This window comes from Helianthus annuus, chromosome 4 (assembly GCF_002127325.2).
Source record: "Helianthus annuus cultivar XRQ/B chromosome 4, HanXRQr2.0-SUNRISE, whole genome shotgun sequence".
In the NCBI taxonomy this organism is placed as follows: Eukaryota; Viridiplantae; Streptophyta; class Magnoliopsida; order Asterales; family Asteraceae; genus Helianthus; species Helianthus annuus.
The window spans coordinates 30013532-30040195 of record NC_035436.2 but is presented as its reverse complement, the minus strand read 5'-3'; the positions used below and the strand labels follow the sequence as shown (position 1 = coordinate 30040195).

At 36.7% G+C, this 26664-nt stretch overlaps 1 protein-coding gene and 1 long non-coding RNA gene across 10 annotated transcripts; one reads left to right on the top strand and one right to left on the bottom strand.

Moving 5' to 3' along the window:
- The first annotated feature begins 253 nt into the window (after positions 1–253).
- Positions 254–5250, top strand: LOC110868612 (rop guanine nucleotide exchange factor 3-like). Of its 9 annotated transcripts, XR_004891547.1 has the most exons (11): positions 254–468; positions 1016–1132; positions 1232–1465; positions 1570–1877; positions 2261–2420; positions 2502–4146; positions 4233–4330; positions 4419–4460; positions 4563–4608; positions 4730–4899; positions 5058–5250. XR_004891547.1 is itself a non-coding variant. In XM_035989134.1 (5 exons), exons 1-4 carry the CDS (start codon positions 337–339, stop codon positions 1399–1401), a joined length of 363 nt encoding a protein of 120 aa, XP_035845027.1. In that variant the 5' UTR covers positions 258–336; the 3' UTR covers positions 1402–1465; positions 1570–1877. The 9 variants fall into 9 exon arrangements, 1 of the variants encoding a protein (XP_035845027.1); XR_002552587.2 differs by having other exon boundaries at positions 4563–4899; XR_002552588.2 differs by having other exon boundaries at positions 4233–4460.
- A 3597-nt stretch (positions 5251–8847) lies between these two features.
- On the bottom strand, positions 8848–12890 carry LOC110868613. The gene is made up of 8 exons (XR_002552592.2): positions 12445–12890; positions 12312–12377; positions 12064–12222; positions 11769–11961; positions 11347–11674; positions 9712–11247; positions 9197–9243; positions 8848–9116 (listed from the first exon to the last, which is right to left on the bottom strand). It is a non-coding gene; the product is annotated as an uncharacterized LOC110868613 (long non-coding RNA).
- Positions 12891–26664: the final 13774 nt, after the last annotated feature.

The window sequence follows — 26664 nt, the reverse complement described above, 5'->3', positions numbered from 1 at the left end:
CTTTTTTTGGTCTACCTGGTTCGCTCAATGACCTCAAAATATTTTGTTACTTTATTTGTTAAAAGTTGAAGATTAAAAAAAATAAAAAAAATATAAAAGTGGTGGAGGATGATGACTAGGACCATCCTCCCATGCCCCCTAGTTTTGGAGGATGATCCATCCTTGGGAGGACTATGATGTGTCGCCTACGTGGCGGATCATCCTCCAAGGATGGTCCATCACCATACCATGTAGTCTCATACTCTTTGTGGATTAGGGTTTTGTTGTTTCCATTGTTCCTCTTCATCAGATAATCCCTCATTCGCATTCTGTTTGGAGAAAACCTAGCCGCAGTCCATGGAATCAAGGTATTCATCTTCTTTTTGTATTAATCAGATCAAGAAACTGAACATTCGTGACCCAGATCGCACTCTGTTTCCTCTTTCAACAAATCGATCATCAAATCGGAGCTTCAACTGTTCTCCATGGGTACGTACTTCATCTGATTCACTATTGTAACCTCTATAATGATCTTATTCTTCAATTTCAACTCAGATCAAACAATTTGTGATTAAAAATATCATCTTTTTGATTATTTGTCACTACACGAATCTATAATGATCTTATGCTGAATGCACAATTGTCTCTTCGTTGTCGAATGAGCATGTAGACTCTTACGTTCTATCCGAGTCGAGTCTGTAGTGAACAATGCATGTCATTTGTTCTTTACATAACACATACTCGGGTTTCATGATAAAGACCGTCCAGCGCTTGGCTCCTAACCTTTTCAAGAGTCTCGATTAAGATGGGCAGATGGCCCAGTCGTTGAACCAGTTGGGCCTGCGAAGTGGAGTCCTCGACTGTTCGCTTCACATGGGTTGCATCGTCACTGGTTGGACGACTGTAGTTTGACACTTGAGGGTTTATTTGGTGCCCCAGCTCAACAGTTGGAGTTGTTTATCTGTTTGTATTTGAAATGGTTGTTTGATGTTTTTTTAAATAATTTAAATATGGATTTGATATATTTTTGAAACAGAGCTCGAAATGATGAAAAAAAGATTCGCAAAACTTTTATTGGGAGAAGACATGTCTGGCAGCGGCAAAGGAGTTTCTACTGTGGTTACTGTTTCTAATGCCATCACAAATCTTTACGGTACACATTTGCTATCTGGTGTGTTAGATGATTTGTACACTGCGACGCGCTATAACGTATTCATGTGTTTCTAAGCTGTTTTGTTTTCGATCTTTGTAGCTTCTATGTTTGGCCAACATCTAAAGTTAGAGCCGTTGCATCTCGAGAAGAAGATGATGTGGAAACGGGAGATGAACTGCTTACTCTCGGTTTACGATTACATCGTTGAATTTATCCCATGTCACACAGTTTACAGAACAGAACAGAAAAGCCATGGAGGTGATGTCTAGCCGACGAAGGTTGGATATTTATATCAACCTTCCAGCGTTAAAGAAGCTCGACGCGCTCCTTTTGGTAAGACCAAAACACCCTTTTCCTCTCATCAAGATGATTCTTTTTAAATTTGTGATTGTTAACAAAATTTCATTTTTTTGTTTATTACATGAAATATTGGATAGCTTCAAAGAGACTGAATTTTGGTATGTGGAGCAAGGAAGCATGTCGGGAAATTCAAGATCGGGGTCATTTCGAAAAATTCCTCAGAGAAAAGACGAGAAATAGTGGTTGCGTGAGCCCCGAAGGATTCTTGGAAAAAGCCCGAAAGCATTTGAACAAAAACGTGACTCTGCTAATCAAATCCACAAAGCAACAATGGCCATCAATAGCAGCATTTTAGCAGCAATGTAAATTCCTCATACGTACATCACTTCTCTTCCTCTGTCTCTTGCAGCAAGTAATTTCTTGAATCCCAAATTTTCTTGGTTCGGTAAGTAATTTCAAAATTAATTTCTTTCAAATTCAATTGGCATTATATGTTGCGAAATTTAATGTAATTATTAGTTTACTTTCTATAGCAACTTTAAATCACTATAATAAAACTAAATTTAATGTAATTATGTTTTTCAATTTTCTATATTTAAGTCTATTAAAGACTTTAAATCACACATATACATATTTACAAATAAATCTGTATATATTCATATAAAGACCTACCAGTTTAACATGCTGTTTTAGTAAACATAGCTCTGACCTCATAATCAATGACCATTTTACCCTTGGACCCTTTAAGAATCGCGTACATACGTCACAAGTGTAACTACTGAGTATTGTATTTAACCTTGATGTTTTTGTTTCTTGAATTTGGACCAGATAAAATAAAATCAAAGCTGCAGATGTTGGGTTAGAGCCGGAAGCACAAACAGTACGTAACTGGACAGGTCCCGTAAGCGAACTCAACGGGACATATGGGCCCAATCGATCTTTGTCACCGATTAAATATATCCATAATCATGAGTTCCACAGCTTCACAGTAAGTTCAAAAACTAAAAAGATTCACATTTTTTTTTCTTACGAAAAGACTGAATTATTAATACGTATACTTTTATTCTAGATGGGGATATTTTGCATGCCACCGTCTTCCATCATTCCCCTTCATAATCATCCCGGAGTGACTGTTTTTAGCAAGCTTCTGTATGGATCAATGGATGTAAAAGCATATGATTGGCTTGATGAACCCTCACCGTCTGATACGTCACAAGGTATCATCTTTCTTGACTATGACTTATGACAAGTGGTGGATATAGGTTGCAAATATGGTGGGTCGACCCCTAAACGCTTTTTTTTTTATCCAGTTTTTTGATGTTTATAAAATTTGGTGTTTTAAATATGATTAAAAATGGGAACTTTGTCCAGAAACGTAATCAAAGACCCAAATATAACAATATGAGGTATATACCTGGCAAAACTGGCGGGTCCGCTGCGTAATGGATCAAAATGGGTCGTTTTAAAAAATGGTCATAATCATTCGAGTTAAAACGACAAGTTTTTTCTAATAATAGGAATTCCCCCCCTTAAAAAACGTGTATTATTAATTTAATGTAATTATTAGTTTACTTTCTATAGCAACTTTAAATCACTATAATAAAACTAAATTTAATGTAATTATGTTTTTCAAATTAAGGTACAAAAATGATTTTGCTCAGCAAGCAGATGAAGCACATTTTGCAAGCTTTAATAATCCACGTAAAATAGAACAATACTTTTGTCAGATGTAATGCAACATATGGCAAAATACAAAATACTTTTTTTTTGCTGGGTCCAATTTATACCATATTAAAAGAAATAAACTGACTAATTGAGGGTCAAATTAGGTTATTTTTGCGGCAATTTCTAGAAAGATCATACTGTCATACGTTAATTCCCTACTAACTTTAGATTATGGGGAGTGGTGGCGTTGGTTGGGCGGGGGAAGCCAGCCAACGCTGGCTAAGCCACTCTGTGCCAGCGTTAGGCTTGGCGTTGCCCAGCCAACGTCGCTATGGGGGCGGGGTGAGCTGGCTAGCCAGGATTGAGTGATTTTATTTTATAAATCTCTCAACCATTTAAAAAAAATAAAGTCAGCCAACATGGCTGCCCAACGCTGCTAACCCACGCCGCTTCTACACCCCACTTTTTTTGGGGTGGTCTGATGGACCCCACTATCGTCACGTGTTGAGCAAAGCCCCCAACCCAAGCCCCCCCACTCCCCGCAGTCTTAGGAAAATAACAAAAGAATACAATTCTAAATTCCCTCTTGATCTGATATAAGAAACAAAGATATGTTGTAACTAAAACATCAAAACCTCATTGATGAAGATGATGACGTTGACTGAAGTCTGTTTTGATTCCATAGCCGATTGTTTTTCAATCTCCTAAGTCACTCGCGCGCTTCCAAATTCTAGATCGTCAACACAGATTGGTGTTCTACCAGTCCTGGGCTAACTCAGTGTTAACATGTATGTAATTATTTTGCGAAAATGAGGCCCTATTTTTTGGGTGGTTCTAGGCCCAAGCCTTACCTATCTATGTTGTTGGGTCGGCCCTGAGCATACAGACCAAAAATACTTTTAAGACAATTATAAATATGGTCAGAAGTTGGTATGTACTTAACTACAGACTTGCCTTGAAGTGGTGACACAATGGCTATCTCAACGCCATTCAGTTCGTGAAGTTCAGATGTGGAACATGATGCACATTCTATACCTCCTATTTTGAAGGTACGCAAGTTCTTTAACACCTGTGTGTGTGAAGTTTTGAAAAATTTTATGTTAGTGACTATTTATTGACTGTGGATTGTTTTTAGGGTCTCAACTTGCATATATCAGAAATCAAGGAGTTGTGTAGTGAATTTCCGAAAACAGTAGTACTGCTTGATCACTTAGCCTTTTGCAAACCTCCTATGTGAGTAGCTTTGACTCATTTTACTTAAAAAATGGATGTATGTGGATTGTGCTATATCTCTAACGGGTCATATGGATTAACTAATAAGAAAATGGTTCAAATGGAAGCATAATGAAGTTACTAGCCAAAGGTAAATAAATGGTCTCATATTGATAAATAGCATTTGTACATTTGTTACTGTGAAATGAGCAAATATTTGCTTTATCCTAATGATAAATTCATACGTGTTCAGAGACCTTGCAACTATATCTTTGGGTGATTTTGGAGCTGATTACATTGTATAATCTTCTGGCATTTTTACGACGGTTAATTTGAAGTTAAAAAGTTCAGTTTGGTTTACCTTAAAACTTTTAAAGGACATGTACCCCTAAGGTGTTATTTTTCTTCGTCAATATGCAGGGTGGTGCCAAGAAGTTGGTGATCTTAGCTCCATAAACCGATTCACCTATGTTTGTCGTAGGAGTAAAGTAAAGATGAGTCTTGATCTCCTAAAGTGGAGATTGCAAAAAAGATGAGTCAGATGTCCCTCTCCCTCTGACAAGTATCTTCTCTTAAGCCATTTAGCAATGGTAGCATATCTTTATTTTATAAGATTTAATTTGATTTTTTATATTTCGTCACCTAACTACGTTTCTGGAAATGAAACCAATGATAAATTTGAGTATGAAGCTTCAAAAATTTTTTATTTACAAATGTTATTTTTTGCATGTTCTTGCTGTGAAAAAAGGCACCAAGTGTAAGATATAGGTTAAATGGAAGGGATTTTGCACTGTTATAACTAGATATCCTCCCCAGGACAGGACTGCTGGAATGTATTTGGAAGCTGCACCTTTGTTCTTTTAATATATGGAATAAAGTATTGTTGTAACTTTTTTGTTTACATGATTACATTTTATAATAATATTTTATTTTGGTGTTTACATGTTACACTTATATTAATTTATTGTTTTATCTTTATAACACCTTTTGTCCAACGTGTTAATGCACGACTACAAAATTGCATTATTCTTCTTAACCATCTTATTTGGTTATTTCTGAAGTCAGATGCAGACATGGCAAGGTCTCCGATGGTGATCTGATTTATTTAACTATCAAATATTAGGTAAGATTGAGCCATATGATGAAGTAATAACCTATTTCTTAGTTGAGGCATAATGAAAGTGGACTTCAAAAATAGATAATATCGACTTTGTTTATGTTGAGTCAAGCCAAACTGTTTAAACTTTTAAGTTATTGAAAATTTTGCTTTGTTTTATAATTGATACATGTAACTTTAACCTATTTGAACTGTTAATTAGCTTTTGTTACATTTATAGTTCGATGCTTCGTTTTATTTTAATTTTTAAATTCAGATTGCCATAATAAGTTCATGCGTACATTTCATTTACGATAAGTAACATAAAACGTTTTTACCAAAAGTACAAACATATCATTTTTCAACCCCGCGAAATTTGCGGGTATTAGCATTAGTTTAGTTATAAAGTCATAGGTACGAAATTCCATTGCACATATACGCCTTCTACAAATTACAAAAGGCCGGATTTAATGGGTGTTTGGATTTTGTTATTGTAGTTGCTTTACACTTTCGAATTAATCCAAAACAAAACGTTATTATATCAACAATTTGTTTTTTTTCTTCCAAACAATTCAAACTATTATCTATTATCTGATAACAAAAAACAAGAGCGGAAGCAAAGGCTGTCAAGGGGACTGCTGATCTCTCGTCATTGAAATTTATATGGTTTTCTAGAGTTAATTGTCATTTTCGTCTCTGTGGTTTGTCCAATTATGCAAGTTCAGTTTAAATTTGTATCATTTTCGCCACTGAAATTCTTAAAATATGTCGGTTCCATCCAAAAAAACTAACGTCTATTAAAACCTACTGTTTAATAAAGGGTAAAACCATCATTTTCCTTTTTCATCCCCGATTTAAACCCTATTAACAGGGTTTAATTAAAAACGAAAGACGACGTTTTTACCCTCATTAAAACGGCAGGTTTTAACGGACGTTAAGTTTTTTGGACGGAGCTGCTATGTTTCAAGCGTATCAGGGACGAAAATCAGTGACGGAACTAGCCCAAAAAGTTAGGGGTATCCTAATTTTTTTTTTAGGATCAGGTGTATCCTTTATATAACAGAAACGGAGTTGAGAGGTATTTTTACACTACGAAAATGGAGTTACGGGTTATTTTTACACTACAGATACGGGGTTGAGGGGTAGCCCGTGCTACCCTTATTTGCACTATAAGTTCGTCGCTGACGGAAATGGTACAAATTTGAAATTTGGTTTGGAGTGACTAGCATAATGGATAAACCACAAGGATGATAATGACAGTTAACTCGTTTTTTTATTAAAATTTTGTTTTTAATCCGTTAGTTATAGTCGATAGAAAAAAGATATATAGTAAAATTTGAATAAATTTCAATAAACAGCCCATAAACCATCCATGCGCGTTGTGGAATATACCATCCATGTTTTAAATATTGACCGGTTCTTCAAGTGGCCGGATTGGTTTATAATTAGTTTGATTGAGAGTGGAGAAATTATTTAAATTTTGACTAGTTGAAGTTAGAGATTGGCATAATATCCGGTTCCAAACCCGGACCCGTAGAATCGACCCGGAACCGGTTCCAGTCCCAACCCGGTATTAAGCATACCCGGTTCCGGGTTTAAAAAACCCTACGGTTCCTACCAGGTTCCACATTTTTTTTAAAAAAAAAAAGGTCCATACCCGGTTCCAACCTGTACCCGGTTCCTACCGTACCCGGTTCCCATGCGTACCCGGTGTCACTTAGAACAAGGTAGAAAGAAACCATAGAACATAATCATAAAGTTCATAAACCGGTTTTATATAAAACATCCAAACATAACCACACAAAACAACCTAAAAACACATAAAACATCAAACATAATGATAAACCACACAAACCGGTTTTACATAAAACACCTAAACTTTAGACGAGCCGGTCCCGGAGGCTTCACCCTTTTCACTATTTTTCGCCTTTGTCAACGGACAATGGCGGTCGGTGTGCTTCTTTAGCGTCGAGTTAGCCGACGCCTTCATAAACTTGCCGCAACCTTTACATCTAGCCATCTCGTGGCTATCGGACATTAGGCATAAATCAAAGTTCTTCCAGATCGCGGGGTTCCTTTTGGTTTCCAAAACCAAAACCACTTCATCGTTGCATGCCATATCTCTTAGCTAGTATGAATTAGAAACTAGAAAGGGTGCTGGAGTTGGACACGAAGGACTTGTAGAGGTTTCTGGTATAGGTTTTAAAGTGTTTAAATAACAAAATAACCGATTATAATATTAAGAACCGGTTCCTAACAGTAGCTAGGCAGCTTTTTCGTTGATTTGACAATACACTGCGGAACCGGTTCCGACTAGTAGCTACCACTATGCATGCAGGCTTTTTCTTCACATACACGACAGAACCGGTCCCGACCCGAACCCGGTTCTGGTGAAACCCGGTTCCACAATACCCGAACCGGGTACAATAGGTTCTGGTTTCTGTGCCAAATACCCGGGTATGACCCGGAACCGGTTCTAAGAGGAACCGGGTACGCCCAACCGAGTAGGAACCAAGTCCGGGTAGGAACCGGGTCTAGGTACTGTAAATACCCGATTATGCCCATCTCTAGCTGAAGTGTTAAATACGTACTCTTTATCACTCTCAAGTGGACTCCATTTAGAAAGTATTCTACAAGTTGTTTAGTAATGACTTAATGTATAATATAACATGAATGTAATAATATATCAAGACATAAATTCAGTAGAAGGAATATATCCTTCATATGTTTGTTTTTTTCTTTCTAAAATACATATTGAAAATACCTTTTTAGTTTGTCAAGGAAAAAGTGGTGTTGGTTGTAATTCAGAAGGGTAAAACAGTCATTTTATACATTGGCGAAGCTCCCCCCCCCCCTCCCAATTTTTCCAAAACCTAAAAATTTTCTATACGAAACTACTATTCATAACACTACGCGCCGAAAAGTTCGGGGGGTCGGGCGCCCCCTCGGACTAAGCCTAAGCTGCGCCCCTGATTTTACATAGTGATTTAAAGGTCTAACATTACTCACTCAACAATTTCTGGCTTAGAATTTTTGCACATTAATATTTTGCCTATTAATGCAAAACAATCATATGATACTCGATTAGTTGTGTTCCAGACCTTTATACTTAGGTCAAATGTTTGAATCTTGTTCCCCATAGACAATCTATTTCTGTTTGTACTTGAATGCCCACCCGTAAAAGAATAAAAAATTTCTAGTAGTTTTTATTAGAAAACTAAAATTGTTTTTGTGGTCTCTAATTTCTTGCTGGTTGGTCCTTTTATAATGAAGTGTCGCCTTTTAAAAAAAAAAGATAATACCTTCTTTCCATACTTACTAGTGGGAAGGCCCGTGCGTTGCCGCGGGTATTTATGATTTTTTGCCGCACATTGCCCAACGAGTTCACACAATTTATTTTTTAAACCATTGGCACATTTCATCGAACACTTAATAGGCATAAATAAAAGTCAATCATAAACAATAACATATATAGAGTTTTATTCAAGTCAAACCCACATCTCATCCAGTCGGTAACAGATAGATAATAGATTTCCCCTAGAAACTCGATCAAAAGAAAGAGAAATCATCGGTTTAAGATGGTCTCTGTTTAAGAACCGTGTTCATTCTTTAATGCATGAACTGAATCCTGAGGACAAGTGTGATCACATGTATCTCCTAAACCAAGCTAACCGTTTTCGCCCCATCCCCATGTCATTATTACTCCATTTTCTGCAATAATAATAATAATGAAAAAAAATAAGTATGTACACTTAGGAATGCTCTGTGGAAGACATAGTTGAGTCACTCACATATCCGACCCATCAAGCGCTAGTTCCCTCTTTGCTGCAGCTTCAGTCTGTGATAAAAAAAAAATTAAAAAATTGGAGTGTGGCTTGACGTTATATCATACAAATAATAACGTAATGCAACAAAATGTACAAAATTAAGCATAATAAATTTGTGACAATTAGTGCACCTCTTTATCCTACCCGAAAACTTACGCATACCATCAACTCTGTGAATAAACATAATTTAAGAATTCAAAAACAAATAAAGCAAACGGTTGATATACTTGTGTTGAACATAGTGGTGCTCAGTGAAAGTGTTGGTTAGCATGGTATTGGCAGCGCGTGAGTTCTCTGGTGATGGTTTTGAAAATTTGACGGGTCAGCCCAAGCCAAACCTATTCTGACTTGTTATTTCAAGAATACATGCTTATTATTTCGACCCGTTTAACCTGAAAGCTGAAAAACCTGAACTTGACTAATTTTAGAAACTTGATTAACCAGACCCGATTAACCATAAAAAAACCCGATAAACTAACCTGAATAACGCCCGTATCAGCTATAGCCTTTCCCTTTTCTCTCGGCTTCAACAGTGTACAACCTTAATGCACCTCATTGAACAGAGGTTGATGATAATTATATTAAATTATCTAAACGACTTGAGTGTACATTTATACATTCCTGATGACCGTCCGCTGACCCGAGTTAAATCTTTTTCACTAAAATGTTGGTTGATCACCCGAAACCCTCACCATAGTCACTTTGAACCTACTGATCTCACCATTCGCCGAAAAACGCCCATTTCAACAGAAACATCAACTATCAATCACCATATCTATCCATAACTTGACCTACAACCAGATATATGAATCAACGGTCATCGGAACCAACCACTTGCGCCTTAATCGACCCAACACCGCTCCACCATTTCCTTCACCTAATTTAAAACCAAAAAAAAAAAAAAAGAAAAAAGAAATAATAAACCGCATATAATATCAGGTAAAATAATTGAAACCAAGATGAATTACAAACCGACTCCACCATTTTCTGCACTTAACTATGACCCTTTACTCGACCTGTCTGGCCTGTCGATCTTGCCACTTAAGTTTTTATCCAGAATCCATGAATTGTAGCAATAACCCACTCGATGATTAAACACGTAGGTAGACTGCAAAAACACCACTTTTTCATTCCCTGCAACTAAAACATTAGATGTTAGTGTTCTGAAACTGAAAGGTTATGCATCCCAGGCTTTCTGTCTTCTATCTTCTGTCTTCAGTCCAAGTAAGCCCAATAATGCAAGCAGCCGAATAGTCCACAAATAAGTCGAATTGTGCTCCAACATATCCAGTAACATGAGAAAATAGAGAACAAGTATTAAGTATCAACTTATAACAATAGAATTGTAAAATGTAGATGCATATTTTAACAGTGGCCCTATTGAAAAATAAACTACTTTAGTTGGCGAGCGTCAATGTCTCGTATCCCGACTTTGCTAAAGATGATGCCGCTAATTCTTGTCGGCTATTGATCAAAATGTCGATGCTAATACACGCGTCGCCGCTAATGCTCTTGAGTCTTGCCGGAGAATTTGCAGGGAAGATCCCCGGAGATTACACAAGCCATTTCCAAATTACATAACTTGTCGAACTAAGAATCTGTATATCAAAAACTCAAACAAAGGATTCTCATATCCGCTAATAACTTGTCGGAACTAATAAATTTGAAGATTACATAACTTCTCATTCAAATCTCATATCAAAAATAGATTCTACGTAAAATTACACTATTCATTTTCTAAATAATAAAACAAAACTGATCGGAGCTTGAGCTTGAGCTTGTCGACATTACGACATTACGGTGGTGCTTGATAGAGCTTGTCGGCAGTAACGGAGGTTGTCGTTGGTAAGGTACGGAGATAGTGGTCGTTATTGGTGTCACCGGTATTACTATCAAAATCGCTAAATTTAAAATACCACATAACCCATTAGAATCTTCAAGGCATTCTCCTTCATTCCAACATCAGTAACCATTGGACAGTGGGCCTTCATTTTAAGTCTTCCTTCATCAATATTCTGAAAAAATAAATATTTAGAAAGATTACTGTGAGTCTGTGACCATAGTTTAAATCGATAACTAAAATAAGCCCACGAAAAAAAAAACAGAAAACAAACCTTTGTAACATGAGTCATAGCATCAAGAATCTCATGGCAGTTACTTTGGCTCAAGTAAACCACCATTCTTTCTCTCAAGTCATCCAAGCTACAAACATCTCCAAGTGAAACCTTCAAATGGGAATACATGGAACCAGAGAAATTATTTTCCTTTTTACCTTTATCAACCCATAAAATATCCTTCCTACGCTTGGGCCCACGCCACTCTCAGTCAACGTCCACTCCACCATGAGACACACTATCCCTCTTTGCACCCAGAAACACCCCATCTGATGACACATCGGACGATTCTTCGCTAATAAATGTCGATACCTCAACTCCACAAGACCTAAAAGTTTACTTAATAAGTCAAATAAAAAGTAATGACAAAGAAATCAAAGTTTTAGGGATGCAATATTGAATAATCATAATTAGCTAATTACTTGCAAATAATAGGTGTTACATGTGTTACTGATAGAGATGATTTTTCGGGAACTCGAGGTTAAAGTAAGTGACAGATAAACTAAGTGTTTCCAAATACTCTCTTCCATCGTCTATATTCGCTACTTCATAGCAATTAGTCTGATTCAAATAATGAAACGTTCTCGGGTCTCCTAATTTGAACCTCTTGACATCCTAAAAAATAAAAATCGTATCTATACGTAAAAACCAGAGTCCACTCGAGACAATATTTTCAATAACCGAATTCACAAGTATTTCCAAAAAAAAAGAAGTCACCTCGGGGGGTGCTGCACAGAGCATGTAAAAACAATGGTAGTTCTTTTCAGGATCTGACACTGGCAAACTCGTAATCTCTCTAGAAGGTAAGTTCTAACCGCGGCTCTGGATATCTTCCCTTGCTTGTCGAATTGGATCTCTACAAATTTACCATAACGACTGGTACAAACACAAAGTCGTGTGAGCTTTCCTGTAAATTAACTTTTAATTTACTAAGCAAATGTATGTAAATGTGTTATTAAGCGGACTTTTAATGTGAAATTGTTGTTCTTCACCGTTTTCGCATTCCCAAAGGCTTCCAGAACTGGATTTGACTGTTAAATAATGTCATTAGTATCTATAAATTTTATAAAATAATCATTAATATTTTTTATCACTTACCTCTAGAACTTGTTGTTCAACTGTTCTTCCTTCTGTACCTGATCGACCTCCCATGAACGCAAGATACAAAGAACAACAAATAAAATTCCAACTTAAGCACACAGTTATCACTATCTTTAATACCCACAAAACAAAAACACAATAAAAACCAATAATCACTACCAGATTGGCACTCCCCCTTTTCAAGATTTGCAAACCAAACACCCCAATATTCCGATCAAAACAATAACTTTCATCCAACCCAACTAAAGATATGAATCATCAACTCAAACCCATATGATAACACAACAGGAACAACACATCATGATTAGTAAAGATATGTGAAAAAAAAAACTCATAAAGAATCAAACTCAAATTCCAATTCAAGATTCAAGATTCAAGTTAAGATAATTGTAGAAAGAAAATTATAACATACAATTGTTGAAATTGTAGTCATGTTGAAGTGTTTTTTACCCTAGGGTTGCTGCTTGGATGACTATTGCAGTTATTATCGATACCATTGAGGTATTAAAGACATCGGAGTGATAGTCTGAAACTCCATAGCACCTCCGCAGATTTCCAATGAAATAGCGACTCCAACCGCCATCGGTGACAGTATATCAACGAATCTGGATATAAACCCTGCAAACTTTTTCTCTAAATCAGTGTTGTTGTTGAAACTTTGTGTTGCTCCGGCATTCAAAATTAGTGAGATGCGTCTTGTGTGTTTCAACCATGATGAACTTAAGATGAAATTGAAACACACAATGCTTCATCTTGCAACCTGAGACTCCCATCATTATTCGCATTCAATCTGCCTTTCTATCTTCACGTCTCAATTGCAAGATGATTCATTTATAATTGGATATCAGGGTTCATGGGTGATATCCCTAGCCTGCCCTGAAGCGTCTTAAAAGGCTAATGAACTTCCACTTCTACCAGCTTGCAGTCGCTTGTACATACTTCTTAAAAATGTGTACCCCTCGTCAAATTACCATCTTGTACATCACTTCTCCTTTTTAATATACTAGTGGGAAGTCCGCGCGTTGCGACGGAGTCAACAGTACGTAGTGGGAACATGACATGCATCAGGCAAGACTACCTTCAAGCTATAACTAATAATTATATCATTAACAAACTATTAGCAATACTACCTTCAAAGCTAACCACTTTTATGAAATTCCAATCTTACCCCTTGCATTTACTACTGATTATCTTGGTTTTACTTTGTTTAATCAAACATTCCTTTATCAATTTCCATCCCATCTATTTTTGTCATGTAAAAAAAAAAGCCTGTGTTAACAATTTAAACCCGTCCCAGCTAGACTTTGACTTTCCATTGCCTTTTTGGTCAATTTTGAGTGTAAAAAAATTTACCTTGTGCATTTTTTAAGTTTGACCGGAAAGTCAACCAGAGCAAAAATAATAGCTCTAGCCAATCTCAGAGTTCACACCAATAAGTCAATCAAGTCAAAAATTTTAGCATACTTTTTATTTGTACTTTTGACCACCTGCATTCTAATGACTTTAACACATTTCCACTCTTAGACCATGTGTAGTGGTAACAATTTATAATGCCCCCACCATGGGGCATTATGTGACATGTGGCATCCTAGTCACACTTGGGCATTATAGCAAAAGTGTTGTAGTGGGCATAATGCCCTATAATACCCCTACCAATCATTAAACAAAAAAAACATAGTATTTTCTCATTGGCTAGTCAAACCCATTCAAACCTTCCACAATTGATATTAGGCGTTTTCATTAAAACGGCAAACCATTTTTTTTCCCCTATAATGCCCTATGTAATGGTGAAGGGGGCGTTTTTTTGCCCTATAATGCCCCATAATGCCCCACTACACATGGTCTTACCCATTTTATTTGATTTATCATTTCTCTATTTTTTTTAATACTAATCCTACTTTGACTTTTTATGTCTCTTGGCTAATGCTGACTCCAACAATGTTCAATTTTCCTAAAAAAAAATCCTATACTTTGCATATATGATTATGGGTTTGGGACTTTGGGCTGAAAGGGGCAGGGACAGTGTATCACTTCCAGTACATAAAGAAATGATGTCTCTCAATTCAAACTTTAAACACACAGCCACCTGACTTTCTAACATTTGGTTGTAGTGATTTTGATTGTATGATTTTTTAATAGTCAATAATCAATATTAGGTGTCTAAATATTCATCAGGGGTCATTATACATTATATTCTTCAATAAGACACATGAACAAATAGCTGGTTATATATTTATCGGTTTATCAAACTTCAAACAAGGCTAACTAATGGGATCAGTTAAAATGCAACTTTTAGGGGGTTAAAAGGATTTTTGTATATGTGTAATTATGTGCATAGAGTACACCTTTCACAATATACCGAAACTTATTGAAAATCAACTAAGTCATGATTTGACAATTTATCTTTAAATACTATATTTAGACACTTACAAAGCTGTTCAAGTTTAGGCAGTTGACCAATCAACTGAGTCAAAGTTTCGTTCTGGCTTGAGGGTGGCGGTCTGTCTACAACCTTTTGTTCAGTCTCCATATCATCACTCCGGAATCACGTGCAGCTTCCATATACTATTGCAACGGAATTCAAAGAACAAAGACACGTTTCTCTGATCCATTCAATGAGGAATCCCATCTTAACGAATACACTCGGTTCCACAACACACCACAAGCCAAACAATAAATAGTATCAAACAAACAGCCACATCAACTACAAGAAGAATACGAACTTGGCGACACCACTTATTTGTTATTGTTTGAGGACTCGACCTGGTCATCGAACTTACTTCTTTTGACAAAGAAAGACCCACCACACACCCACCTTGATTCGCCAGATCTAGACTCGAAGAATCCACCTTAGTCCCCTGTTTATCCGCAGACTTCCTATGTTCCTCCACGACCCCATTTTCTCTAACCGAAAACACATGATCTCTCATCTTTCTCTTTTCTTGCTTGCTAGACTTCCCTAACAAAGGCGCTTTCGTCGAAGCCCCGATATCAAGCTGACCAGCGTTATCATTCCCGGTAGGCGAAGGTGTAACACCACCACTACAGTCAGTTTGGAGTACAAATCTGCAACTTCAAAGCAAATTATGTTGCCTCTCCCGGCGTATAAGGACAATGCCACCGCTACAGACTTTAACCTCCAGCTTCAAATGCCTTAGAAAAACTTGTGTCTTGACTGAAACTGACCACAATCTAGATAAACAGTAGATATGTTGGGTAACCGTCAAAATAGACAGGGCCCTGGGGGTGGGCAAGGAGGACCACAGGCCCGGGCCCGATATTTGGAAGCACATTATGTTAAAAAAAGAACTCAATATGTATATGTAAAAAAATAATAGGGTATACCTTACAGGTAAATTGAAAGAGGATAATCCGAACCCCCGCAAATGCCGCCTCCTGAAAGAGAGAATTCCTGAGTATATGGGGGGGGGGGGGGGGGGGACTGGAAGCGCAGGGGCGGATTCCATTGGCCTCTTCAATCATCGGTTTCAATTGCTTTCAATTGATCCGGCTCAAGTCTGGCTGGGTTGAATATAAAAACTAATCCATTTGACTTTAAAAAAGTCAAAATCAACCTAATATAGGAAAAAAAATAGTTATGAAGATTAAAAAGGTTTCAACTTGATTATGTGGTTTTCTTCTTTTCCAACATTCAAGAAAATTAAAATACAACATTGTAGATATTGTATAAAGAACATAAACAACAAACCCTAGCCTTCATATAACTTGATTAATGGCCATCAAATACAACTTGATTATATTAAAAAATAGAATGAAAAAGCAAGAAAGGAACAGAGACATAACCGACAACTACTAAAAACCATCCGCTCATTCAAAACGAATTGATGATTATTCAATACTTTGCCCTAAATCTGTACAAAGGAAAGCAAAGAGTAGCATACTTGAATGTTGACTCCAAATCCGTCTTGGCTTAATTTTCAGATCTGTAGTCGTGGTTTGAATCGTCGCCAGAACAACCACACCATTGGAGCACCACCATCATAGTTTTGATTTGCTAAGATAGAGAGAGTAGGAACATGAGAAATGAATTGTACCGTCCATTATAATCACCACTATGGGCAGTTATAGCCATAAACAAAGAAACTGAAGAGGTGGTATAACAGACAATGAATGCGGCATTCAATCCTGTTGCAAAATCTCACTTTTAGCCCTAAGGCGTCTTAAAATAAATCCAGATCTCTATTCTATTGGCTTGCACACTATTGTATATCATGCTTCAAAACTTGTATTTGTAGTAAAATTACAATCTTGTCCATCACTTCTCATTTTTATAGTATTATAGATTATAGATTCGAAACAAATCAAATCGAAAACCTTATATTTATACCCGGATACCCAAAATATTCCAATGATCTGACTTGGTTCGAAAAAATTAATTTAGTGACCTGGTAAAAAACAAATTTAATAGATATATGAAGACCGAACAATTGTGATCTTGATCAAGGCAATTTCTATTCAGTCACTATATACGTAAAGAGTATGATTTGAGTAACCTTCTTCTTTGATAAATACCAATTTATGTATAATAATATAGGTCTATAGTGTTATATCCTTTTATTTGTTCTTTTCTAATTCATCATTTTAATAAAGAGATGAAAACAAGTATCAAGATCGTGTGGAAATAAAGATACAAAGACATGTTATAATCAACTTGTTAGACACGACTTAACGGCAGTCACAAATAATCATAATAAGCTAAGAATTTTCTTTCGTAATAAGTTACAAATTAAAGCACCCAACGATCTTTAAAACACCTCTTATCCGGAAACCATATGTTTAAAATTATTATAATTCTTATGAGACATTATTTTAGTGTGGTTTATAGTGTTATTTACAGTTATTTATTAACAAGTGTCAATGTTAAAGTATATATATTTATTCTTATCTAATATTTTGTTTAAAATTATTATTTAATATGAGAGATAAATAGAAAATAAGGTGAGAAAGCACCAGAAAACAACACATGTCAATTTTTTTTTCATTTATTAGTATAGAAAGAAACAGAAATCCTCGTTTTTGGAGGACTGCCGAAACACAAGTGTTATTCAATCAATTATTTTTAATAATTTTGATACGGATCAAAACAGACCGAGGTGTATCGATCTAAAACATTTTAGTCCAAAAACAAATATATATTTTTTCAGGTAACTGTGATATGGGTCAAAACAAATATCTATTTTTCCTAATAAAATGTAAAAATTATGTAAAATAGAAAACAACATGAACAACTTAAATTTGTAGCTTGGCCCGGATATGTTCGGGAAAAGTCTCTTTCCTATTCCTTTGGGAAGAGAGGCGTTGCTCGTTCTAGAGCCCTTCCTCAACTGCAAAACATAACATTTTCATGCATTTGGTAAGTGAGGCTTTCCTCTTCCTTTGGGAAGAGAGGCCTTGCTCGTTCTGGGACCTTCCTCATCTGCATCACACTTTCAAACCAGACCCGGTTTTCCGCATATCAAATAAACATGAGTACATATTTTAAATGTGGTTTTAAAAATCGAGAGGTGCACTGAGGCAATATGGTTCATGAAGCCGAGGGGCAAGGCGAAGGCATCATGTATGTGAGGCGCAATATTCTTGCATAACTATTTGTAACACCCCGAAAATATAAAGCTTTATATTAGAATTGTAAAGTATTAAATAAATAAGAACAGACTAACTAGGATTAAATAACCCAGTTAGTTACAAGACTTGTAGTAACGTATAACTGGGTTAAAACACTCAAAATATGAACTAAAGGAAATTAGAGGGACCAAATGTGTTTAAATTGAAACTAATTATAATAAAAACATATTTTAAACACAAAACACACACTTGTGTGTGCTGCACTGCTACTAGGTTCGATCAAACACAGAGGGGGCGACCAGAACTTCTCCAAAACCCTAGTTCATGCGATTTGATCAAAATTGAAGACCAAATTCAATCCCAAATCAAAATCCAAACATAGATTAGTGATCACCTTAGTGAAGGGATCATAAGGTATGTAAATTTTGTAGAAAATTTCCATTTAAATTTCTGGATGAACATATGAAATTCGAATTTGATGTTGCATGAGTGCTATATGGATGAAATTGGAGTGATATGATATCTAGGGATAAACCCTAGTCGATTCCTTGTTAAAATTTTGCTTAATACTTGTGAGATTCATGAACACCATTATAGGTGATTAATGGGTTTTGTAGAAACATAATAAACACTAGGATTATGATTCTTGTTCTAGTGTAATCTGAGTTTTATGAAATAATTTTTGAAATGTTGGTGTTAAAATTTATGTAAATTTGCCTAATGTATGTTAATTTTGGCTAAATAAAAAGTTATGAACTTGATGATAGATTGTGAGAAATTATGCCCTTAAGGTGTTTGTGAAAATGCCTAAAAGAAGACTTAAAACAAGAAATTTGAGCTAAAACACATGTTTGTAGAATTATGGCGAACTATGCGATATATATTAAGCAAAAGAGTTCTAAACGGGTTGTGGTTGAACTCTATAGGAAAGGAAACCGGAGCGTCAAGTGGACAAGCCGGTGGTGATGCGCGATTGAAGGGTGTGCTTTGAAGGTACGTGACTTTGGTTCTGTTACATTATGCGTAAACGTTTGGATTTAGCTTGTGAATGGCGTCATAGTGTAGTATATGCGTTTGACATGTCATTGAAGTGGCGAAGCTCACTCGACAGTCAAACGGGTCAAAATATCGGTTAGAAATAGTTTGGCTTGACATTTAAGTGATGATCTTCACTCATCAACCAAACGCGTCAAAACTATGTCCTGAAAACGATCTTGTGCGTAGCGAATTGAAAGTCTCATATTGCGCTAGTTCTAGATAGCAATTTAGCAATGAATGGTTATACTAAGCTAAGTTTATGAATCCGTGTTATCGGGTCGAATGGTAGAAACTAGTTGCAAGAATTACATAAAGTGGCTTGCTTGAATTTTTAGAAAACAAGCATGAAATACTAATACGAGCGTAAAGCCATGTAATGGAACGGATACGCCAAGAATTTCAAGCCCGGGGAATGGGTGAACAAGTCTAGAATGCCAAGGAATTGAATATTGAACAATATGCACACATAGTTAATGGGTCGAATAATCGAAACTAGGATTTCGTGAACCATCCGTTCATAAATCGGGTTTCGTTTTGTGAAATTTACATGGTTGGATCCGCAAATTTATTACGAACTCATAGGAAAAAGAATCGACTAAAACGAACAAACGAGTAAAAAGTTATGTTAGTTTAAAGTTAGAATTTTTGCAACATTCGGAGCTGGGCAAATATGTAGGACTAGAAACTAGACCTGCTGGAAAACGTGCTCCCCCGTGCCACGCGACGAGGAAACTCAATTCTGGCGCGACACGCGGGGCCGCCCGCAGCACGCGAAGGTTACATTAGAGCCTGTCGCGTGGCACGACAGACCAAAAACCAAGATTTTTATTTTTTGTTGTGTGTATGCTATTGGGACTCGTCTATGCTTATTATAACATTGTCAAAACTAATGATTGATGTGGTTTTGACCTTAGGTAATGCTTGTTTCATTTTGGATGCCGATCAACCAAGAAATCAAGAACCAAACACAAGTTTTTGAAGCTTCCGCACTAATCTAATGATGTTTAGAAAATGTTGTTTTGTAAATACTATTAAATGTGGAAGGTTATAACCTAGCTAGTTGGTTATGTTTAAACTTTATAATGATGTACAACTTAGTAATTAACTAAGTTTTTGTTAATTTGGCATTTTGCTTTCAATAGGTGCGTATTTTATAAATAAGTAATAAATAAATAAGACAAGTGTTACACTATTCTTATAATTCTCATAATGTTTCTAACTTTCTATCTTCGCGTGCCCAAGATTTTTAAAAATCTTCGCGGAGTACGAGCTCGTTCAACTTTCATTGACTGTATCGTTTTGCAGATCATCATCACCTGAAGGAAGTGAAGATGTGCTTGATAACCTATTCATATCTGGTCCAGAAGTCGAAACATTTGAGATTCCAGACTATGAGTTTGAATATAATATGTTACTACCTGCAAAACGTACATTTTAAGCAAAGATGAGCTCGTTTGGACCAAAAGAATTACTAATAAAATGAGCTCGTTTTAGAAAAAAAAAAAGTATAATAGTAGGTTTTAGAAAAGGTATAAAGTGGGTTATCTCACTTTATATGTTTTTGTATGGCGGCTAGTGGTGATCGATAGGTAGAGGTGACAGCAGGCCAGCAAGGGTGCAGGTAACTGTGATGGCAATTGTGGCGGCTTAGAGCCTTAGACAAGTATGTGGTAGCAGTGGGTGGTGCTGGCCCATTTTGGCGCATTCTAAGTAAAAGTGACCCATGTTGATCTATTGTATAATTTGAATAGATCCATATCAACATATTTACTAAACAAAAGTTATCTAAGTCAACCCGTCTTTCTAAAGAACGGGTCATGATTAGCACCTGACCTGACACATTTTGAACCGCACATAAAATTACTATTTTCGCCGAAACCTAATCTCTCTTTTACCACCTCTTGAGTCTAAAAATAGTATCAAACTACCTACAACAAAATATTATAGCCACCCAAATAACGTAAAAACTATGATAAAAAGTTTTGAGATTACCTTGAAATTAGCATCTCATTCTTCACATCACTTATGACTGTAGGCTCATAAAAATTAAACCCTAGGTTATGTCTCTTACCACCTACAACAACTTTTGCTCCCTGAATCAAACAATATTTTTATATTTAAAAGAACAAAAAGAGACCAAAAAAATGTTTAGGGTATTAACCTGACCCGTTACCCATCTTGCCCCACTCCGCCATCCAGTTAAATTTACGCGAGAATGATATAAATACCCCTGAGCACAAATGGTGGTTGTAGAACTCTTGCCCTTTATTTTGACATGAAATAAAATCCATATTTAAGGACCTTGCCGCAAGACATGCAGCTCCAGCAGCAGACTGGTGGGTGGGGCTTGAACTGTAGCGAAATGAAACCTAAAAAAAGAATCAAGTTTAAAAAAAGTAACATGTAATGAAAAGAGCAAAAAAAAATGTATTATTTCAAATTTAATAATTAATAGTAAATTATTTTTTATGTCCCTATGTTTTAGTGGTTTTAACCACTTGAATGCAGAATCAAAAAGTTTAACGGCCCGAGTCTCTAACCGCTCAGTCACACCCCCTGTAAAAATTCAAAAAACCTTTTGTAAGGCCGAGTTCTCTAAGTTCTCACAACTTATAGAAGTTTTCATTTTACCCTAAGCATATATATTTGTTAAGATAAAATATATAATTTGTATATAAACAATAGTTACTAATAAAGTATGAAATCACATGTACAAGTACTTATAGTATATAACTTAGAAGACTAAAATTACAAGCGGATTATCTAAATATAGTACCGAATATCTTTAAAGCGAACACTAAATGGTTTTTAAAAGACTTTTTTTTCCTATTAAGTATATAACATTATATTTATTTAAGCCGTGTAATACACGTGTTCAATATTTTCTTCCAATTTTAAATTTATGTTAATATTAATATATTTCCATCTTAAAATATGGTCCAACTTCCTAATAACATCGAGTTTTAAATATTAAACTTAATTTCAATCATATTACACAATTTATCATCATGCTGCTAAATGAAGACAATATATAATATTATAAAAATTTTAATTTGAATATTTAACGGTCGACTACTAATTAAAAAAGTTGTTGTAAACGCTCAAATTTATAGTTTTAAAAACTTTAGTCCTATATTTTTGAACGCATACTTTATTTTTAGTATGCTTTTTTTAATATGTAATATTTTCTATACAATGATGATATTCGTATCTTGTCTCATGATCCATATATCTTTTTTTTTTGAACGGTTAACTTTAATAAAAAACGACGCGCCCTTAAAGCAAGGACCGCCAACACTAACAGAGACACAAATACAACGGATCAACCACTCATTCCTTCCAAAGAGGGTCTGTGAATCTAGACCTTTTTTTAACCACAAAAACGACCAAGATTTAATGTTTACGACCACATCACAAACCTTAGAATAGGTGCCTTCGAAAACTTTTGAATTACGCGTCTTCCATACAGCCCATCAAGCGATCATGACAATACCTCGAACCACCTACCTGGCCCATTTAGAACCTGTCGCTTTCTTGTGAATGGTTAACGTATCCTTAACATCAAAAAGAAAAACCGGATCAATATGGCACCACTTCCCTATACACGTCCAAACACCATAAGAGAACCCACATCCCATAAATAGGTGCATCAAGTCTTCATGACCAGCAACACATAAACTGCAAATTCTGTCTTGATTAGCGACACCACGAATCGCCAGAGCATCCTTGGTTGGCAACCGATCTAACTCTAGCTAGCCTCCAAACAAAAATGTTCACCTTCAAGGGAACCCAAGCTATCCATTTCATAATCTGATGACGGTGCGTATTGTCACACCCCAACAGATGGCGGAAACATCGGTGTGCGGCACCGAGCGAACAGATTGTCCAGGAGAATCCATAACAACTAAAATTACCAGATATTTAACGTTAGGTCCCATACCATAACATATCAAATAAAAGCAGTTATTACAGACGTACTGTTCTCAAAGACAATAAATTGTTCGACAACTCAGATTTAAATTATTTGTGGGTTTCTAGACCACCTAAACTTGATTCCATAGCAGCTAGCAAGCAAAAGCATCCTAAACACATGTCACATACGTTAAAATAAAAGTCAATACACATAGTGTAAAGGTGAACATACAAGTTTAATAGTATAATAGTAGTGAAAGCGAGTTTATGCATAACCAGCATGTAACATGTAATAAGGCGAAGCAAGTAAGTTATCGACAATGAAATACGCACAGACTGCGTGTTGTAGAGTGCGCAACACATATCACCACTGTGACACGTGAGGAAATACCCTTAGCATCCCCCGTCCGCGACAGGTGCTGAGTCCAAACTATAGTACTATCGTTGCTAAGGTGTCAAGTAACAATCACTGTGTAAACATAACATACAAGCATTCATCGAATAACATGTATAACATGCAGAACGGTTAGCATATAAAAGTGTTTGCATTGTGTGATGGATGTGATTTGTTATAGGTAACGTATGTAACACCCAAAAGTGTTTAAAGCAAAAAGGGATCGAGTATACTCACAGATAATGTTTAATGAATAAACACCGTCTTGGATTGAAGGGAGCATTGAGAGATTAGCCTGAACACAGTACGACAGTATAACATTGATCGGTGCATAAAACGGTGCGTTAAATAGTGTGACGGACGGAGGGTGATCCGATCGGATGGCCTTCTGGACGGATGGCCATTCTCTCGGAGGGTTGTCCGTTTGGGATGGATGTGTTTGTGTATGATGTGAACTTTGAAGTTTTCGTTGTAGCATTTTCAAAATTGAGAAGTATCTCTACCTTTCAGGTTATCCGGTCGGATGGCCGTCCGCTCGGATGGCAATCTGGGTGGAGGCTAACATACTTGAAATTGGAAATTGGTTTAAGTGTTTAAAGTCACAAGTCATCTGATCGGATTGTCGTTCGATCGGACGGCAGTCCGCTTGGGAACCTGTTTGTTTGTAAAACTTGTGAAATTTGCTAAGTTTAGAAGGTTTTGCGATTTAATCGAGACGATATGACAACGTGTCAAACAACGGAATACCCTATCAAGCCCAAGTTATTCGATCGTATGGGAATCACCCCGTCAAATCAGTTAACTGTTCTTGACGGAACTTCATATTCAACCCGTGAATCAGTCATCTTCTCCAATAGAAATCCATTCTCAGTCCAACACTTCACTATAGAACAAGTAGAAGGCCTATACGTGCTCAGATTCTAACAGTTTCGAGTCGAAAGGTTAAAAACATTGAAGAAAAGTGGTAATCAGTTGGAAAATGTTTAAGTTACAACGTAATCAGTGTTTAAACATGTTGAAATCACTTAGATCTGAGTTGCTCTTGGTGGAATGAGGTCACACTTTGGTTTTCTTGAGAACCCATGATGACATCATCCTAGAATAGCCCAAATCCATAGATTTCATGTGAAAAGTGGGGATTTGTTGGTGAAAATGATGAAAAAGTGTGTGTAGATCAAAGAAGTATAAGATTCGAGATGAAAACTTACAAGAATCGTGAGAAATCGAGAGAAAATAGGGCTGGAACGTGCTGGTCGAACGAGAGCTGTCACATCACATGAACAGTGATGTGACAGGTGCTATTTATAGGTGTGAGGGTGAGAAAGGCGGTGCAAAGAAGACGGGTTGGAGGGAGATCGGATGGTCATCCGGACGGATGACCATCCGATCGAATGGTCCTTCGATCAGATGAGTTGTGCGGGTTAGTTTCCGACTTTTCATTTCGTGCGTTGAGCGTTGCGAGTAAGTGATGCGATAGTATTAAACAATAGTTATACAAATAACATAACCACTAATAAACACAAAAGTAAACCTTATTATTCGAGCTCGCGATGAGATTGCTTTGCGATAGAGTTGCGATTGCGTTTTCGAATAATCACCCCAAACATAAGTAAACATGCACAAGTAACACGTAATAGCACACACACGTAAAACAATATCCAAAACTCATAATTCATGTTGCGATGCGAGAGCGATGGGATAGCGTCAAGTAGATTAGCGTTTGGTTAACTTTATCGCATTGTTACTTCTTATAATTTAAAATCGTACATAAATATAGCGTAAACACATACATCGGTTATCGGGTCGGAGAGTACAAGTAATAATTAAGCAAGGAATGGTAGATCGAATTAGAAATCTTTTCTTCCTTTGACTTTGACTTGTACTTTGACTTCAAAAAGTCGGGTTGTTACACGTATCCTGTCTAAAGTGCAACATTTTTTTAACCTCGGCCACCAAAAAAGTATTCTGCCTGTCCTCGTCCCGCATCCACTGTCTGAGTTACCTGAAAAGAAGACATTTTCCTGCAAATAATCAGCGTCTTGCATCTCTGAAATCTGCTCAACAATATGAAGACCACTACTCCAGCTAGAAGACAGCAGAACCTTTGAATTACTCGGCTGCAGCCTTTCTTTAACTATGCAGCCCTTGTGACGCTCCAAACTATATAAAGCAGGCCAACGTTCCTTCAATATAGTGGACCCTAACCGGTTATCAAACCAAAATCTAATGTCCGAACCATCCCCGACCTTCCCTCGGATAAAGCTGTGTATGTTGTTTCCTTGTATCTTCGTGCGGGTCAAAACAGAGACCAATGACTTCCAGCGTCCTGTCAAATTCCCTTTGCTCGGCAAAAACACCCATCGACCCCTCTCCCCATGGATTGCCTCAACAACTTTACGCCATAGACTATTTCTTTCTTTATAGAATCTCCATGCCCACTTAGATAACAAGGCTACATTGACATCCTTCACTTTGGCTATCCCCAACCCACTCTCTTTCTTTGTAGTCGTAACGGTATCCCAAGCCACCCAATTAAGTTTCCTCCCCCCACTAGTTCCACCCCAAAGGAAAGCTCACATTAATTTTTCAATTTGCTCCACAACTTTACTTGGCGCCTTATATAGGGATAAGTAATAGATAGGGAGACTAGCTAGAACTGACTTAATTAACGTCAATCTTCCTCCCATCGAAAAAGTATGAGCTTTCCAAAAGGATAACCGACTTTGAATAGTATCAATATTCGATTGCCAATGAAAACTTCTATTCATGTTGGCACCCACTTTAATACCCAAATATGTAAAAGGAACGTCCCCAACTCTACAACCTAAAATTGCCGCCATATTACTAACTTCCTCTCTATCCACCCCAATCCCGAACAAGTGGGATTTATGAATATTAATCTTCAATCCTGAACAAAGAAAGAAGACTCTAGGAAATCTTGAAGTTTTTTGAATGTTTTCTTTCGACCACTCTCCAACAATAAGGGCGTCATCCGCATATAAAAGGTGGGAATTAGAAGGCCGTCCATTCGGAAAAGAAATACTTTTAAAATCCCCCAAACCACTAGCTTTGGCAAATAAACAAGCGAGAGCTTCCATGACGATAATGAACAAGAACAAAGATAAAGGATCCCTTTATCTAATACCCTTTTGACATTGGAAATCAAACATGGGGGACCCGTTAACAAGAACCGAGGACCTCGCCGACTCCAATATACCCTTAACCCACTGGCACCATCTAGCAGGAAAACCCATTTGAGCCATGGTCGATAATAGGAAGCCCCAGTT